The sequence below is a fragment of the Schistocerca piceifrons genome, chromosome 2, assembly GCF_021461385.2.
Source record: "Schistocerca piceifrons isolate TAMUIC-IGC-003096 chromosome 2, iqSchPice1.1, whole genome shotgun sequence".
Classification (NCBI taxonomy): Eukaryota; Metazoa; Arthropoda; class Insecta; order Orthoptera; family Acrididae; genus Schistocerca; species Schistocerca piceifrons.
The window spans coordinates 652,395,131-652,414,853 of record NC_060139.1 but is presented as its reverse complement, the minus strand read 5'-3'; the positions used below and the strand labels follow the sequence as shown (position 1 = coordinate 652,414,853).

General features: G+C 45.0%; 1 protein-coding gene across 2 annotated transcripts in view; it reads right to left on the bottom strand.

Annotated features, from left to right (window-relative positions):
- LOC124776803 (alpha-(1,3)-fucosyltransferase 7-like) overlaps nucleotides 1-19,723 on the bottom strand; it is a 329,588-nt gene that overhangs the window by 24,700 nt on the left and 285,165 nt on the right. For both annotated transcript variants that reach the window (XM_047251953.1, XM_047251952.1), the window contains exon 4: nucleotides 12,267-12,527. In XM_047251953.1, coding sequence (XP_047107909.1) covers nucleotides 12,267-12,527 — 261 coding nt within the window. The remainder of the gene's footprint in view (nucleotides 1-12,266; nucleotides 12,528-19,723) is intronic.

Here is a 19,723-nt window from a genome sequence, read left to right as displayed (position 1 = left end):
TAGTTTATATCACTCTAGTACCCTTACAGTACTGCCAATTTCATAGTCCTACACAATACCATAGTTATTTTATTCAGGTGAGCATGATGCAACAGACTTTCTCGAGCCATATTCATTCATTGATCCGGTTGATGCTATTCTCCATGTTTCTTGACGCATTTACCGTAACTGCCTCCTTAATTTCAAGCACTCTTATTTTTACGACCACTCCTTCTCAAGGACTTTTTAATACAACATGACAGACTGATCTGGGCGTCCAGTCATCTCTACATGTCGCTGTAAGTGATTTTAGTTTCTGCTGACTGCCTACCCGATTCTCTTGAGATTTATTGTCCATTTCGTATATTTAGCATCTAATTTTTCCCGAGGGCATGCAGCTTTACTGTATGGTTAAATGGTGATGGCGTCCTCTTGGGTAACATATTCCGGAGGTAAAATAGTCCCCCATTCGGATCTCCGGGCGGGGACTACTCAGGAGGACGTCGTTATCAGGAGAAAGAAAACTGACGTTCTCCGTATCGGAGCGTGGAATGTCAGATCCCTTAATCGGTCAGGTAGGTTAGAAAATTTAAAAAGGGAAATGGATAGGTTAAAGTTAGATATAGTGGGAATTAGTGAAGTTCGGTGGCAGGAGGAACAAGACTTTTGGTCAGGCGAATACAGGTTTATAAATACAAAATTAAATAGGAGTAATGCAGGAGTGGGTTTGATAATGAATAAAAAAAAAAGGAGTGCGGGTAAGCTACTGCAAACAGCATATTGAACGCATTATTGTGGCCAAGATAGACACGAAGCCCATGCCTACCACAGTAGTACAAGTTTATATGCCAATTAGCTCTGCAGATGACGAAGAAATTGAAGAAATGTATGATGAAATAACAGAAATTATTCAGATAGTGAAGGGAGACGACAATTTAATAGTCATGGGTGACTGGAATTCGGTAGTAGGAAAAGGGAGAGAAGGAAACGTAGTAGGTGAATATGGATTGGGGGTAAGAAATGAAAGAGGAAGCCGCCTGGCAGAATTTTGCACAGAGCACAACTTAATCATAGCTAACACTTGGTTCAAGAATCATAAAGAAGGTTGCATACATGGAAGAAGTCTGGAGATACTGACAGGTTTCAGATAGATTATATAGTGGTAAGACAGAGATTTAGGAACCAGGTTTTAAATTGGAAGACATTTCCTGGGGCAGATGTGGACTCTGACCACCATCTATTGGTTATGAACTGAAGATTAAAACTGAAGAAACTGCAAAAAGGTGATAATTTAAGGAGATGGGACCTGTATAAACTGACTAAACCAGAGGTTGAAGAGAGTTTCAGGGAGAGCATAAGGGAACAATTGACAGGAAAGGGGGAAACAAATAGTGTAGAAGAAGAATGGGTAGCTTTGAGGGATGAAGTAGTGAATGCAACAGAAGATAAAGTAGGTAAAAAGGCGAGGGCTGCTAGGAATCCTTAGGTAACAGAAGAAATATTGAACTTAATTGATGAAAGGAGAAAATATAAAAATGCAGTAAATGAAGCAGGCAAAACGGAATACAAATGTCTCAAAAATGAGATCGACAGGAAGTGCAAAATGGCTAAGCAGGCATGGCTAGAAGACAAATTTAAGGATGTAGGGGCTTATCTCACTAGGGGTAAGATAGATACTGCCTACAGGAAAATTAAAGACACCTTTGGAGAAAAGAGAACCACTTGCATGAATATCAAGAGCTCAGATGGAAACCCAGTTCTAAGCAAAGAAGGGAATGCAGAAAGCTGGAAGGAGTATATAGAGGGTCTATACAAGGGCGATGTACTTGAGGACAATATTGTGGAAATGGAAGAGGATGTAGATGAAGATGAAATGGGGGATATGATACTGCGTGAAGAGTTTCACAGAGCACTGAAAGACCTGAGTCGAAACAAGGCCCCGGGAGTAGACAACATTCCATTAGAACTACTGACAGCCTTGGGAGAGCCAGTCCTGAGAAAACTCTACCATATGGTGAGCAAGATATATGAGACAGGCGAAATACCCTCAGACTTCAAGAAGAATATAATAATTCCAATCCCAAAGAAAGCAGGTGTTGACAGATGCGAAAATTACCAAACTACCAGTTTAATAAGTCACGGCTGCAAAATACTAACGCGAATTCTTTACAGACGAATGGAAAAACTAGAGAAGCTGACCTCGGGGACGATCTGTTTGGATTCCGTAGAAATATTGGAACACGTGAGGAAATACTGACCCTACGACTTATCTTAGAAGCTAGATTAAGGAAAGGCAAACCTAAGTTTCTAACATTTGTAGACTTAGAGAAAGCTTTTGACAATGTTGACTGGAATACTCTCTTTCAAATTCTGAAGGTGGAAGGGATAAAATACAGGGAGCGAAAGGCTATGTACAATTTGTACAGAAACCAGATGGCAGTTATAAGAGTCGAGGGACATGAAAGGGAAGCAGTGGTTGGGAAGGGAGTGAGACAGGGTTGTAGCCTCTCCTCGATGTTATTCAATGTGTATATTGAGCAAGCAGTAAAGGAAACAAAAGAAAAATTCGGAGTAGGTATTAAATCCATGGAGATGAAATAAAAACTTTGAGCTTCGCCGATGACATGGTAATTCTGTCAGAGACAGCAAAGGACTTGGAAGAGCAGTTGAATGGAATGGACAGTGTCTTGAAAGGAGGGTATAAGATGAACATCAACAAAAGCAAAACGAGGATAATGGAATGTAGTCGACTTAAGTCGAGGGATGCTGAGGGAATTAGATTAGGAAATGAAACACTTACAGTAGTAAAGTAGTTTTGCTATTTGGGGAGTAAAATAACATGATGGTCGAAGTAGAGAGGATATAAAATGTAGACAGGCAATGGCAAGGAAAGCGTTTCTGAAGAAGAGAAATTTGTTAACATCGAGTATTGATTTAAGTGTCAGGAAGTCGTTTCTGAAAGGATTTGTGTGGAGTGTAGCATGTATGGAAGTGAAACATGGACGATAAATAGTTTGGACAAGAAGAGAATAGAAGCTTTAGAAATGTGGTGCTACAGAAGAATGCTGAAGATTGGATGGGTAGATCACATAACTAAGGAGGAGGTATTGAATAGAATTGGGGGGAAGAGAAATTTGTGGCACAACTTGACTAGAAGAAGGGATCGGTTGGTAGGACATGTTCTGAGGCATCAAGGGATCATCAATTTAGTATTGGAGGGCAGCGTGGAGGGTAAAAATCGTAGAGGGAGAGCAAGAGATGAATACAGTAAACAGATTCAGACGGATGTAGGTTGCAGTAGTTACTGGGAGATGAAGAAGCTTGCACAGGATAGAGTAGCATGGAGAGCTGCATCAAACCAGTCTCAGGACTGAAGACCACAACAACAACAACAACAACAGTATCTAAATATCAATGGAGTTACGTATTGATTTCAATGGATCCCTTGTCCAATTTTTTTTAAATTTTTCTCCAGTCTCTATCTCCCCAGTCAGATATACCTGCTGATGGAACTTTACTGTTGCGGAACCGGCTGTACTGATACAGGAATACTCAAAAGTTGCTGTAGTTTGGTTTTACAATAATGTTAACGAATAATTTTCCTCCGAAAAAACAGACATATCAGTGCACCCCCAACCCTCCACATACACACATAACGTGGGGCCCGTAGGATGTGCTATATGCGTAAGTAAACCGCCTCTGGTTAACAGTAAGATATGAAACCAATACACTACTCCCCCCCTCCTCCTCTATACCAGTACCCAACCACTGAGTATCTTCATTCAGACGAATCTGCGACGCTCACTTTTGGTTCATCCTCGATATTGCTAAATTCAACAATAAGGAGGTCCTGCTGTCAGCGAAAACACACGGATATGGTTTTCTGGAATACAGGCAAACATTTCTGTTAGTTTGTTAGAAAACTGCTTCTCCGCAGACGAAAGTTTTGTACGGATAGTTAAATTTCCTTACGCAGTTGATGCGAGATAGGAACATGATGTGGGGTGGTCACTTTTGGTCGATCGTCTACTTGCTTGCGCTGTACATTCCTTGCATCTCATCTCAGAACCGCCATCAAGGCCTTGGACGGACGCAGTGTTGTTAATTCGACAGTGCCGACACTGCAGTGTGCCTTAGAGACTTCGAGACGTTCGTGTGTTCTACCTTGTTAAACAGGCTACAGATGGTATATCTACGACAATAGGCTCTAAACATTACCAAAAGACAAAAAAAAATCGCACATGGAAGAGCAGACAGCACAGAGACATTATGCATCTAATGCAATGTATTTTATTATCTAGAATAATTCCCCTACTAGTAGTTAGGTGTGCTCCTCCCCTGCACAGTCAGAGAAAAGTTAAAGACGTAAAATGCAAGGTCAAAGAAGGAAAATAATTGCTTCTATGTTGAACAGGAGTTTGTTCATTAAAATTTCATTCCTCACAGGAGATCAAAGGTACCGCCATCACAGTCTCTTTGTAACTCGGTTCTACGTTGTCCTTACGTTTCCTCGTTTGTGTAGCTTTTTCGCAAGAAGGACAACAGGACCATGGATATCAGCAATATTCATTTTGAAATTGACTGAAAGCTAATCTGGGACGCCCTATTGTCTTAACTTTATAGCAGTGACGTCATAAAACCCAACTACCGTACCAGAAGAAAATGACCCATTGATGTGATTTAATACACTCCTGGAAATGGAAAAAAGAACACATTGACACCGGTGTGTCAGACCCACCATACTTGCTACGGACACTGCGAGAGGGCTGTACAAGCAATGATCACACGCACGGCACAGCGGACACACCAGGAACCGCGGTGTTGGCCGTCGAATGGCGCTAGCTGCGCAACATTTGTGCACCGTCGCCGTCAGTGTCAGCCAGTTTGCCGTGGCATACGGAGCTCCATCGCAGTCTTTAACACTGGTAGCATGCCGCGACAGCGTGGACGTGAACCGTATGTGCAGTTGACGGACTTTGAGAGAGGGCGTATAGTGGGCATGCGGGGGGCCGGGTGGACGTACCGCCGAATTGCTCAACACGTGGGGCGTGAGGTCTCCACAGTACATCGATGTTGTCGCCAGTGGTCGGCGGAAGGTGCACGTGCCCGTCGACCTGGGACCGGACCGCAGCGACGCACGGATGCACGCCAAGACCGTAGGATCCTACGCAGTGCCGTAGGGGACCGCACCGCCACTTCTCAGCAAATTAGGGACACTGTTGCTCCTGGGGTATCGGCGAGGACCATTCGCAACCGTCTCCATGAAGCTGGGCTACGGTCCCGCACACCGTTAGGCCGTCTTCCGCTCACGCCCCAACATCGTGCAGCCCGCCTCCAGTGGCGTCGCGACAGGCGTGAATGGAGGGACGAATGGAGACGTGTCGTCTTCAGCGATGAGAGCCGCTTCAGCCTTGGTGCCAATGATGGTCGTATGCGTGTTTGGCGCCGTGCAGGTGAGCGCCACAATCAGGACTGCATACGACCGAGGCACACAGGGCCAACACCCGGCATCATGGTGTGGGGAGCGATCTCCTACACTGGCCGTACACCACTGGTGATCGTCGAGGGGACACTGAATAGTGCACGGTACATCCAAACCGTCATCGAACCCATCGTTCTACCATTCATAAACCGGCAAGGGAACTTGCTGTTCCAACAGGACAATGCACGTCCGCCTGTATCCCGTGCCACCCAACGTACTCTAGAAGGTGTAAGTCAACTACCCTGGCCAGCAAGATCTCCGGATCTGTCCCCCATTGAGCATGTTTGGGACTGGATGAAGCGTCGTCTCACGCGGTCTGCACGTCCAGCATGAACGCTGGTCCTACTGAGGCGCCAGGTGGAAATGGCTTGGCAAGCCGTTCCACAGGACTACATCCAGCATCTCTACGATCGTATCCATGGGAGAATAGCAGCCTGCATTGCTGCGAAAGGTGGATATACACTGTACTAGTGCCGACATTGTGCATGCTCTGTTGCCTGTGTCTATGTGCCTGTGGTTCTGTCAGTGTGATCATGTGATGTATCTGACCCCAGGAATGTGTCAATAAAGTTTCCCCTTCCTGGGTCAATGAATTCACGGTGTTCTTATTTCAATTTCCAGGAGTGTAGCTTTTGAAGTACTAGCTCGCTCCTTCAGGTCATCTGGATATAGGAAGGCGGCTGTTTGTCAAATGAATTCCTTCCATTTTTATTAATACAAATAGAGTGTGGTTAACAGGTGGCGTCCTGCCCACGCTGACTCTTTCCCACTGATGAAACTGACATAAAGTGTTAGAATATTTCGGTGCCTTGTGTGGTTTAATGTGGTTTCTCAGGACATACGCAGTATCCTTTTGTGGTCTGACCGGTATGTGCTAAATCTGCCGCAAAGGGATGCCTGGGAAATACATACACCCGAAGAGAGATCACTATACCTGATCAGGATTAAGTGTGTTGTACATCACAACCTAATGACTTATTTCTTCTTTTGGAGTATTCAGACGGTGCATTTTTAATCAAAAAACCATATGAGATTGAGTGATTAAATCTCCTTAAAAATTACTAACGTCAGTTTATTAGGGACATGTATGGGATAGGGGGAAATGTTTCTGAACTTCAGAATTGGTCCCAGTGCTGTCTTGTGTATGATTTACTTTCCCACAATTTTATCTGATAAATCGCTTATGTATATTTAGACATTAGTGGTCCTGTTACACTTCATTTGGGTATGCGTATAACACACTGTATACCACAATCAAAAATTCATCAAGGCACTCGCATATCGCAGATCACTCGAATAAGTAAGTACGTCAAGTGATTTACAGAAAGCACACGTTGCATCCGTTTCAAAAAGTTTAGCAGAAGCTCTCCATTATGTTAGAACATGTTCTGAGCTCAAACGTAATAACGTACCTCGAACTGAATGACCTACATGCTACCCAGCATCGATTCCGCAAACAATGGTCATGAGTAATCCAACCCCCACTTCTGCCATATGACATCCTGAAAGCCATGGAACACGGCAATTAGCTAAATGCAGTATTTCTTTCAATCCAAAAAGTATTAATCTCATTACCACGTCAACAATAATTTGTGAATGTACTGTCATATGGGATACCACACTAAATTTGTGACTCGACCTAGATTTTCTTGGTAGGGTGGACGCTATATATTAGGTTGGATCGAGCATCACTGCCAGACGTAGAAGTAATATCAGGCGTGTCCCAGTAAAGTGTGTTGGGACCCTTGCTGTTCATGTTATAATGACCTTGCAAGTAATAGTAACTACATAAATTTTGCAGGTGACACTGTTATTTGTAATGAAATGCCATCTGAAAAAATACAAAGAAATTCTGGTCATATTTAAGGGCTGTCAGTGACTCTAAATTTGGTTTCCAGACACTCATAGATAACACAGGAACTGAAATCGAGGGTATTAAGACAAAAGAAGAAAAGTTAAGCCCTGTTTTTTAATGTTATTTTAGAAAAGATAACAGAGGCATATTGCCCCATTCTGATTCTCACGTTACTGTCAATATGAGTGATACAGGTATCAGTTTCAGTGGTGTTGAGAAACATTTGAAATCAATAAATCTGATCAAAATTGCAGGACCCAATGGAATACCTGTCAGATTCCATATAGAACTCGCGACTGAGTTTAACCATCATATACCGCAGCTCCCTCAACCAAAAAACCTGAGCCCAGTAGTAGACAGATCGTACACGTCTACGAGGAGGGTAGCAGAAGTGGTCCACAAAACTGCTGTCTAACGCCCTTGAAGGCCATCTCTTGTAGGATCTTAGAAAATATTCTGAGATCAAAGGTAATGTATCTCGAACAGAATGCCCTCCTCCATGCACCGACCATATGAAACTCAACCCTCATATTTCTCACATGGCATCTTGAAAGCCATTTGTCTTCAAGTTTTAAGGACTTTCGGCTGCTGAAGTTGTTTTATTGTGTGCTTGTATTAACTATGCTTGTGCTTAAACATATTTGATGTGTTATAGGTAGCTTCTTTATTCTATCACAAAAGCCTTGAAACTATAAGTGGTTACGCGGAGGACGTGGCGCAAGCTCTAGTAAACAGAGGTGGTTCGTTGCGAACACATTGCAACAGGGACCTTCACTTTGTACAGCACTGCTTGCAAGGCCGCTTGTTCTGGAAATTGCAATTGTAAATCTTGTATTTTGTTTCCTTTAAAGAACATTTTTTAAATATTGAAGGTTTATTTTCTCAAGTTCATGAATCATCATTAAGTTTCCTGAATTTAATTGGCTGAGGAATTTACTTAAGCACCTTAAGGATTCTAACTGTGAATTTAGTAATTGCTTTTTATTGGAATTGGTTTTAATTGAATCCATTTGGATCGAAATTATTATCTTCTGTTATGAAATGTAGACGTCTTGTATTTTAAAAGAAAAGGTTAAAGCTGACTCCACGCTCTGTTTTTTTAAATATTAAAATAAATTTGTTGAAATTAGAGAGCGCCACTCCACCACGTAGCTCCCTATCAGATCAGTTTGGATGAGGTGATAACGTTGGAGGAATGTTTCATTGAAGATGAAGGTGTGAACTTGGCGTTGCAAGAAGGTGTGCAGGTGTGCATACATAATTGTTTATTTGTTAAAAGGAGATGGATATTATGGAACAGGACGCAATACTACTCCAACGCCATTAAGATGTTTAGGCAGCGGAGAGAACAGGGAACTGTTTAAACTAGGGTCTCGAAGTGGTAAACAACAAAATGTATCTGGTCGTGGGAATAGGAGGCTTGTATGTTTAGGTGTAACATGTCCTGGTTGGAAAGGAGATTGACTGAAGGGTGTGTAATCTTTGGAAAGAGTGAATCACTGGCAAAGCGATGATTATGAATCTAATTATGCCTTCAGCACTGAGATCTTGCCGGAGGGAACTGTTAGGATGGATGGGACTACCATGGGACGAATGGCTACAGACAATTCTGGTTTGTGGGCGGAGGCCTGGGTTTACTCTTAGAGGAATAGGTGGGATGGAAATGGTCGCAGGTGTTGCAGGCGTGAGAGGAGAAAAGATTGGGAGAATATTTTAGGGGGTGAGGGGTTCTGCAATGGGAGCAGTTTGGAGGATTTTAACAATCGGTGATGAGATGATTATACGAGTAGATTAGGTATTCTTGGCAATGGTAGGACCAGCATTTCGATGAGGATTTTGAAGGTTCAGCTGTATGAGGGCGGTAGTAAAACAGGGCTCCTATTTAAACGAATCACTTTTGATTCAGAGAGCTTTAAAGATTTCGATTTGATGATGAGGGCTGCCTTCGGATTTTAGCACATCACCTGCGGTCTCAGGTTTGACATTTGTGGCCACAGCAGTGAGGGTGGGGAGATGGAGGGGAGGTCATGGTTACTTGTCATGGAGGATGCTGAGAGAAGCTGTTTGGGACCGAAGGTAATACATGAGAGTTTATGGAGGAGATTGGCGTGAATGTTGGGACTAGTGGACTTTATCAGGATCAAACGGTTCCTTGTGATTATTTACTGGATAGTACTGTTTGGGATGTATTTATTGTTTTCTCGAATTAAGGTTTTGGCGTTCTGAAATTCTTGTTCTGGGAGGGTGAGAATGAAGGTGTGAAACATAGGAAAAGGTAGAGAAGGAGTAGATACTGTATCCAAGTATTCAGTGTTACCGGTTTTTGTATGGGATTTTGGGGATGGTGTTGGAGAAAATGTCTATGTTTACTTTATAAGGCGTTTTGGTTAAAGTAGGATGGAAAGTGACTGGTTTCTATGGGCTGGGAGATGGTGGAATGAGTTGGAATTAGAGGTTACCTGAAGACATTACAGTTCACTTGGAATAGTTTTGTGATGGCGTAGCTACAGTTGCTCCTTGGGTATTTACTCTTGCTAGGGTAGCAGTCGACTGTTAAAATGGCTCAAATGGCTCTGAGCACTATGGGACTTAACATCTGAGGTCATCAGTCCCCTATAACTTAGAACTACTTAAACCTAACTAACCTAAGGACATCACACACATCCATGCCCGAGGCAGCATTCGAACCTGCGACCGTAGCGGTCGCGCGGCTCCAGACTGTAGCGCCTAGAACCGCTCGGCCACTCTGGCCAGCCGACTGTTCTGAGGATGTTGCTATAGGGGCACATGTTGGCAGGGTATGGTATGCGGGGTAAGGGGGGATTTAGAGACTAGATGAAAGTATTAGTTGGGAGTTCAGCTGGAGAGTGGCAATTCTATGGAAGTGAAAGGATGAGCTTGAGGTTAGCGACGTGAAGGACGGCACTGCTGGTCACCAGCAGGCTATGAGGACGCAAACATGATGAAAAGAGACGTCTGAGATGGAGATGAGTAGTCTGACATATAGACGAGAATGAGACGAAACGCAGCCACGGTGAGGATACCAATATATAGGTGAGCAGACGATGATTCAAAGCCGCGATGGAGACACGGACTTGTAGATGGGATGCGATAAACTAAGCAATGGAGAGTAGCTCCAACCAGCCTAGGCGACAAATAAAGGACGAAAACGCACAGTAGCTATTTGCCTAAAATCTGAGAGCGGCTCTGGACACTATAGGAAGAGATGATACGCGGGATACCATCCCAAAATGTACTTCTTAGTCGCTTGCACATTTGTAATTGAAGTTTGTCCTCGTGCATTGTATTAATGAAGACAAATGTCAGAATTGTAATGTGATGTGTACCACTAGCATCATTAAGACGGGTGTATGTCACACACGACTTACACATAATGACCAGATAATAGTTAATTTGGGTCCGACACTAATATGGTACAGGATTTTATTACAATTATGACTTTTCCCCCACAAGTGCAATGGCTGCAAACAATCTTCAAGGCAACATGTGCAAGAGACTAGTATGGCATAATGTAACACCGCTGATTTTTGATAAGGGTGTTATCTACAAATGTCCACATACTTGAATAAGTCCGAAAGCCGAAATTGTAGAAAAGTGCAACTGTGGTGTCACCGCCAGACACCACACTTGCTAGGTGGTAGCTTAAATCGGCCGCGGTCCATTTAGTACATGTCGGACCCGCGTGTCGCCACTGTCTGATCGCAGACCGAGCGCCACCTCAAGGCAGGTCTCGAGATACGGGCTAGCACTCGCCCCAGTTGTACGACGACTTTGCTAGCGACTACACTGACGAAGCCTTCTCTCATTTGCCGAGAGACAGTTAGAATAGCCTTCAGCTAAGTCCATGGCTACGACCTAGCAAGGCGCCATTAGCCTTACATGGTTTGATAGTGATCGTATGAAATGTCTCATCAAGAACGTTGTATTCACATCAAAGAATAAAAGATAAGTATTTGAGGAGCTGCATACTTTTCTTATTCACTACTTATCCTGTTCCAGAATTCACGCCCGTCTGCGTTAGATAGTGTGCATTTCGGCCGCCTCTATCTACAAGGTGTTGGCACATTTACCAACACATCACAACAAATACGTAAAATTGACAGATTGAGATGGTATACAATCTGCTGTGGCCTTCTTCATCAGACATCACGGCGCCTAGAGTATCAGCAACCAAACTGACAGCCTTCAGCCACAGGTTGCCTGCATCGCAGGCACACCGAAGCACTACACAACCGACAGGTAATACTGATGAACAGCCACAACAACAACAACAACAACAACAACACATAAAAGACACCAGCAGCCACCAGGGGCCACTACCGACCCACATAAACATAAGAAAGATGTCGCTGCTGATCCCGGAACTATTTTCACCCGTCAAATCTCGTGATGGAAAATAGTTCCGAGGTACTCATCCGCCCAAGCGCTATAAAGGCCGGCGCTCGGCCGCACATGGGCAGTTCATCGACCGCCAGCAGACGTGGATACCTGCCGCCCCGGCAGCCCGGCTTGGATCTTCTCACTGATATCTGGGTTAGGCATGGTATATCGGAGAAGTCTCTGGCGGAGACTAGTAAGAAATTATTTCAGTTGTTTTCTATATTATTCTTGTATGTAGTTGGGATTCGAAGACGGATCACTGCTTTGTGTTGGCGTTATACTTGGAGAATTTGTTTTGGTTAATTGAACAGTCCAATAAATTGTTTTAGGACTTTGATCGTTAGTTTCTTCTGCTTAAGCCGACATATCACAATCTTTGAAGGATTGGTTGTAGATACAAGTTCAATGAAAGTTATATTACTGTCAATTTCAAATCCGTCAATTTGTCGTAGTTTACAAGGTTGAAGTGTTACGAGCGCAGCGGACGAGGTTAAGTCAGTGTTAAATAGAAATAACAGAGGAGAAAGACGCAATAGATGTGTGCCGAACCTGTACGTCATAGACCAGTTGAAAAGGCCGTCGAAGTCTGCGAGCTTGGTGCCCTTGCGCGCCTTGAGGAAGGTGTGCAGGGGGCTCTCATCGGTGAGGAAGACCCAGCGCTGGTGCGCGTGCTGCGGCCCTCTGGCGGGCAGCGCGGCCGGCGACTCCGTGCGGTGCAGGTGGAAGACCACCGCGTCGGCCGCCACCAGGTCCACATCCGCGTACGTCAGCCGGCAGTTGGACACGGCGCACCCCTCCCACGGCGACAGCCTGCGCAGCGAAGAGGACAGCTGCATTAAACACTAATACCACCCTACATTCATGTAAACCAGTAATACGAGCTGTGGCAATTAAACAATCGGACTGGTGCCACAATACATTTTATTGATCACCAGTACATTACAAAGTTTGTCACCTCCAGTGTACTCTCCTTACCGATTCTCTACAATGTTGAGTTTTCCATTGCTCAGGGCAGTGCTGGAAGTCCGGTTCTGTCAGCGTGTTGACAACCTCCATCGCTTTTGTTTTCTCTGCTTCCATACTGTTGAATCCTGTCCCCTTAAACGCCAATTTGACCTTAGGAAATGAAAAGAGTCACAGGGCGAAGGGGGGGGGGGGGGGGTTCAAATGGCTCTGAGCACTATGGGACTTACCTGCTGAGGTCATCAGTCCCATAGAACTTAGAACTACTTAAACCTAACTAACCTAAGGACATCACACACATCCATGTCCGAGGCAGGATTCGAACCTGCGATCGTAGCGGTCGTGCGGTTTCAGACTGTAGCGCCTAGAACCGTTCGGGCAACCCGGCCGGCACAGAGGGGGGGCAGGTGGGCGAATACGACGTGTGATGCCGCATATTTCGTAAAGGACGCCTTTACAGGCAAGGCAGAATGGGCTGGCGCATTGTGTTATTGAAGCATCCAAGACTTTCCGTTCCACAAATCGAGCCGGCCGGAGTGGTCGAGCGGTTCTAGGCGCTTCAGTTCGGAAACGCGCGACCGCTATGGTCGCAGGTTCGAATCCTGCCTCGGGCATGGATGTGTGTGATGTCCTTAGGTTAATTAGGTTTAAGTAGTTCTAAGTTATAGGGGACTGATGACCTCAGCAGTTAAGTCCCATAGTGCTCAGAGCCATTTTTGAACCACAAGTCGAGTCTTTTTCCTTACTTGTTCACGAACAATTTTCGCGGACCCAGTGAACCTAAAAAAATAAAGATGGGCGCTTCCAATGCATCGCTTAAGACTTTGTTTCAGAATCGTAGTTAATAAAAACCTATGATTCACCACAGGTAATCACGCGGCGTAAAAATTCTGTATCATTATCAGTGTTGCTTAAAATGTGAGCACAATTGTCCATTTTCGATTCCTCTTTCTCTAGATTAAGAATTATTGGCACAATTTTTGCACAAACTTTGTGCATGCTGAATGGTTCATGCAAAATCTGTTATATGTATGTATGAGTGTGGAAAGTACACGGTGTGCTCTTAAATGAATGTGCAAAGGTTAGTAAGCTTCCTGTTAGTAGGGTTCTTCGTACATTAAGTGTTGTGAAAGTTGTTCTTGTACGCTGATTGATATATACAAGACCAAATTTGTAACATTCGACATGTGTACGTCTGGGAACGTCTTTCCCCACGTAACACGAGACAAAATTTTTAAATGTGATACACAATTCGCCAATATCAAACAGTCGATAATGGCCTAAGGCCGAAACTGGCCAGTAATGTAATTTATATGTATAGTGCATTAAAGGAATAAAACTGAAAGCTTACGGTGGTTAAAATGGTGCCATCATTTAGAGGGAAAAGATAGGAAAATAAGGAGACGAGACGTGAATAAAATGAAAGAAGCAGGGGTTGTTAAGAATTTCAGAGAGAGCGATAGAGAACGAAGGACTGAAACGGAGGAAAGGAATACGACAAAAGACTAAATGGCAACTTCGATAGATGAAATATTGAAGGCAGCACACGATTACAGGAGACAAGCTCTAGCAGAAATTCCTGTATAGTATAGAAGATATTGAATATAAATGATTGAAGGAGAAAATATAAAAATTCAGCAAATGAACCAGGCGAAAGGTAATACAGATGTGTAAAACAAGAGCACCAGCAGAGGCGACTGTAGGAGAATGCATGGATAGGGGGATTGTATACGCCACCTATAACAAATTAAAGGGACCTTCGAAGAAAAGAATAGCAGCTAAATGATGTAAAGAATTCGGATGACAAGCCACTACTGAATAAAGAAGAGAAAGCTGGAGGGTGGAAGAATTAATTAGAAATAACCTTGAAGCCATTATTGCAGAAAGGTAAACGGAAGATATGAAGATGAAATGGGAGATATGATCCTGCGAGAAGACTTAACAATCATCTGTGGGCGCTACATATACGGGCATGGCCATACGCACAAGATGCCTCTTTTTTCTCCATTGAGCCTCATCAGTACACCTTCGCAGACAATAAAACGGAGAAGAAACTTCGTCCGCGAGCAGCTGCGCCTCCTAGACCTTACGGACTACCTAAGTCCATAAGGAAGGAATGTCTCTTCGCCCGATTGTAAGCAACATTGGAGCACCAACATACGAATTAGCAAAACACCTGACGTCGATGCTCAGTCCCTTTGTGGGCAAATGTGAGCACCACATTAGAAACTCGGCGCATTTCGTCCAGCAGCTCCAGAACTTCCGACTGGCCCGAGAAGACCTCATGCTGAGCTTTGACGTGCTATCCCTCTTTACTGGGGTACCTATGAGAGGCTCCCTAAGACTCGTAGGAGAAAAATTCGGACCAGCGGTAACGAAAGTTAGGAATTCGTGCTTACATAAACTTACTCTCTGTTCGACGGGAACTACTATGAAGAAACAGATGGAGTAGCGATAAGCTGTCCGCTATCACCAGTAGTGGCCAATATGTTTATGGAGGCTTTTGAAGAAGAATCTCTCGAGTCGCCAGTCTACAAACCCTCTTCCTTATTTCGATATGTAGATGAGATATTTGTAATTTGGTGGCACGGACGACATCGCCTTCAAGTCTTGCTGCAGTATCTGACTTGCTGCACCAGAGTATCAAGTTCACAATGGAGGTAGAAGGAAACAACTAGCTTCCATTTCTAGATGCTCGTCAGGCGAAGACCAGATGCCACACTAAGACACAGTGTCTACCGTAAGCCGACACATTCAGATTTTTACTTGCATGCCTCCAGCTGTCATGCTTGTTCACAGCGAGAGGGAGTCCTGAGCACACTGGTGCACAAAGCACGCGAAGTCTCGGACCGTGACAGCCTAACAGCTGAATTGCAGCACTTACAGGCCGTGTTCCGCACGAACGGTTACAACAACCGCCTTAAGACCGAAGAAGCCGAGACCGCAGCCTTCCCAGGAAGAAGACAGGCCGGCTGTGACGGCGATTATACCATACGTGGGGAACACATCGGCAAAGGTCGGAATAATACTCCTAAAATACAATGTCAAGTGCGTGTTTCGCCCCCCATCCAAAACGAAGACGTTATTTGGATCACTCAAGGACGACTTAGGATTCAGAAAACAGGGAGTTTCCCGCACCCTTTCCAGTGCCGGAAAATGTATGTAGGCCAGACCATCCGGACTGTACAGGAGAGATGCTGTGAACATAAATGCCATGAAGACAACGCACAGCAGAGTACTACATCTCACATGGACATGACATGAACTACGATGGCACAAAGCTATTACAGCAATAGAACACCTTCTGGGACGGTATCCTCAAAGAGGCAGTGGAGATCCGGCCGCATAACGAGCTAATAAGAAAGACAGCGGTTTCCAGTTATGCAAGGCCATGAGAATGATTAAAATACAGTGACAGTCTACACGGAAATCGCCGCGCGGGATTAGCCGAGCGGTCTAGGCGCTACAGTCATGTACTGTGCGGCTGGTCCCGGCGGAGGTTCGAGTCCTCCCTCGGGCATTGGTGTGTGTGTTTGTCCTTAGGATAATATAGGTTAAGTAGTGTGTAAGCTTAGGGACTGATGACCTTAGCAGTTAAGTCCCATACGATTTCACACACATTTGAACACGGAAATTCGCCCCTGTCAGAACACCTGAAGAAGAAGACGCATTGTCACCATGGCGGTAGAGTACCCCACGCGGCCGTTGCCGCGGAAGGACTGCTGCCCACGATCTGTCGCGGAGCGTCACGCTTCCTCCACAACCCGGCGCAGCGCTTCCCTCACCACCGGCAACGTACGCACGGAAGCGCTTAAGACGGAGGCGCGGGAGGAGGATAAAGATTATATAAAGTCGGCATCCATCGGAGATTAATCAGATTCCAATAACACCTGAAGTTGTCAAGAAGTTGGCATGGCGAAATATCGCGCCTGTTGGACGACGCCATCCGACTGAATACCAGAGAAATTTTCAAGATTTCCGTGCGCCAGGAAACCTCAGATCACACATAAGATGCTTTTTAATTATAAATGTTATATTTCTTTCAAACCTTTATATGAAGTGCTACATTTTATCCACTAATGTCGCAACATGGAATGAGGTTCTTACTAACAACAAACATGTACTGTAGCAAAAATTGTGAAGGGAGAAGAAGACATCAAAGTCAGTCGAAACCAGTAGTCGAAAGTAAAAAAGAATTTATGCGATATTGGCTATAGGAAGTTCTTTTTTTACGAAGTAAAACAGATCGCTCCTTCCAATTTCTCATGTTGAGAAAACTCAATCATTGTGAGAAGAATTTAACACAGCACTGAAAGTCCTAAGCGGGAACAAGACGCCTGGAGTAGACGACATCCTTGGGAGAACTAATCAAAGAAAATTATTCCACCAGGTATGGAAGATACACTCCTGGAAATTGAAATAAGAACACCGTGAATTCATTGTCCCAGGAAGGGGAAACTTTATTGACACATTCCTGGGGTCAGATACACACTGACAGAACCACAGGCACATAGACACAGGCAACAGAGCATGCACAATGTCGGCACTAGTACAGTGTATATCCACCTTTCGCAGCAATGCAGGCTGCTATTCTCCCATGGAGACGATCGTAGAGATGCTGGATGTAGTCCTGTGGAACGGCTTGCCATGCCATTTCCACCTGGCACCTCAGTTGGACCAGCGTTCGTGCTGGACGTGCAGACCGCGTGAGACGACGCTTCATCCAGTCCCAAACATGCTCAATGGGGGACAGATCCGGAGATCTTGCTGGCCAGGGTAGTTGACTTACACCTTCTAGAGCACGTTGGGTGGCACGCGATACATGCGGACGTGCATTGTCCTGTTGGAACAGCAAGTTCCCTTGCCGGTCTAGGAATGGTAGAACGATGGGTTCGATGACGGTTTGGATGTACCGTGCACTATTCAGTGTCCCCTCGACGATCACCAGTGGTGTACGGCCAGTGTAGGAGATCGCTCCCCACACCATGATGCCGGGTGTTGGCCCTGTGTGCCTCGGTCGTATGCAGTCCTGATTGTGGCGCTCACCTGCACGGCGCCAAACACGCATACGACCATCATTGGCACCAAGGCAGGACCAACTCTCATCGCTGAAGACGACACGTCTCCATTCGTCCCTCCATTCACGCCTGTCGCGACGCCACTGGAGGCGGGCTGCACGATGTTGGGGCGTGAGCGGAAGACGGCCTAACGGTGTGCGGGACCGTAGCCCAGCTTCATGGAGACGGTTGCGAATGGTCCTCGCCGATACCCCAGGAGCAACAGTGTCCCTAATTTGCTGGGAAGTGGCGGTGCGGTCCCCTACGGCACTGCGTAGGATCCTACGGTCTTGGCGTGCATCCGTGCGTCGCTGCGGTCCGGTCCCAGGTCGACGGGCACGTGCACCTTCCGCCGACCACTGGCGACAACATCGATGTACTGTGGAGACCTCACGCCCCACGTGTTGAGCAATTCGGCGGTACGTCCACCCGGCCTCCCGCATGCCCACTATACGCCCTCGCTCAAAGTCCGTCAACTGCACATACGGTTCACGTCCACGCTGTCGCGGCATGCTACCAGTGTTAAAGACTGCGATGGAGCTCCGTATGCCACGGCAAACTGGCTGACACTGACGGCGGCGGTGCACAAATGCTGCGCAGCTAGCGCCATTCGACGGCCAACACCGCGGTTCCTGGTGTGTCCGCTGTGCCGTGCGTGTGATCATTGCTTGTACAGCCCTCTCGCAGTGTCCGGAGCAAGTATGGTGGGTCTGACACACCGGTGTCAATGTGTTCTTTTTTCCATTTCCAGGAGTGTAGATGAGACAAGGGAAGAAGCATCAGACTTCAATAAGAATGTAATAAATGCAATTCCAAAACCATGCAGATGCCGACATACACGGCCGGCCGGAGTGGCCGAGTGGTTTTAGGCGCTTCAGTCTGGAACCGCGCGACCTCTACGGTCGCAGGTTCGAATCCTGCCTCGGGCATGGATGTGTGTGATGTCCTTAGGTTAGTTAGGTTTAAGTAGTTCTAAGTTCTAGGGGACTGATGACCTCAGAAGTTAAGTCTCATAGTGCTCAGAGCCATTTGAAACATTTTTTTGACATACACGAATACCGCCGAACCATCAGTTTAGTAAATCACAATTGCAAAATACTGATACGAATTATTCACAAATCGATTGGAAAAACTGATGTATCAGATTGGATTCCGCAGAAAAGTAGGGATACGCGAGATTATACTGATCCTACAACACATCTTAAAAGGTAGGCTAATCGCACGTTTATAGCATTTGTAGATTTTGAGGAATATTTTGGAATTCTGAAGGCAGCAGGGATAAAATACAAGGAGGGAAAAGTCATTTATGTGCAGAAACCAGACTGCAGTTATAACTGTCGACGGTCATAAAACAGAAGCAGAAGTTGAGAATGGAGTGAGATGGGATTGCAGCATCTCCCCGGTGTTTTTCGATTTGTACGTTACGCAAGTAGTAAATGAAACGAAGGAGAAATTTGGAAACGGAGTTACAGCTCAAGGAGCAAATAAAAACTTTGGCGTTTGCTGCTGATATTATAATTCTGGCAGACACAGCACAAACTTGGAAGAGCAGCTGAACGACATGAACAGTGTCTTGAAAAGCGGTTGTAAGACGAACAGCAACAAGACTAAAACAAGGGTGATGGGATGCTGAGGGAATTTGATTAGGAAATGAGATTCCAAGAGCAATAAAAGAGTTTTGCGTTTGAGGGAGCAAAATAACCGTTGATGGGCGAAGCAGAGAGGATATAAAATGTAGACTGGCGACAGAAATAAAATCGTTTTTGGAAAAGAGGTATTTATTACATCTAATATAAATTTTGATTTCAGGAAGACTTTTCTGGAGATATTTGTCTGGAATGTAGTCTTATATGGAATTATAACCCAAGATAAGCATTTCAGACGATAAGGGACTAAAAGCGACAGACGAATGCTGATGATTAAAGCGTATATCGAGTAACTAATAAGGAAGTACTGAATAGAAATGAGCGAAAAAGAAATTTACTT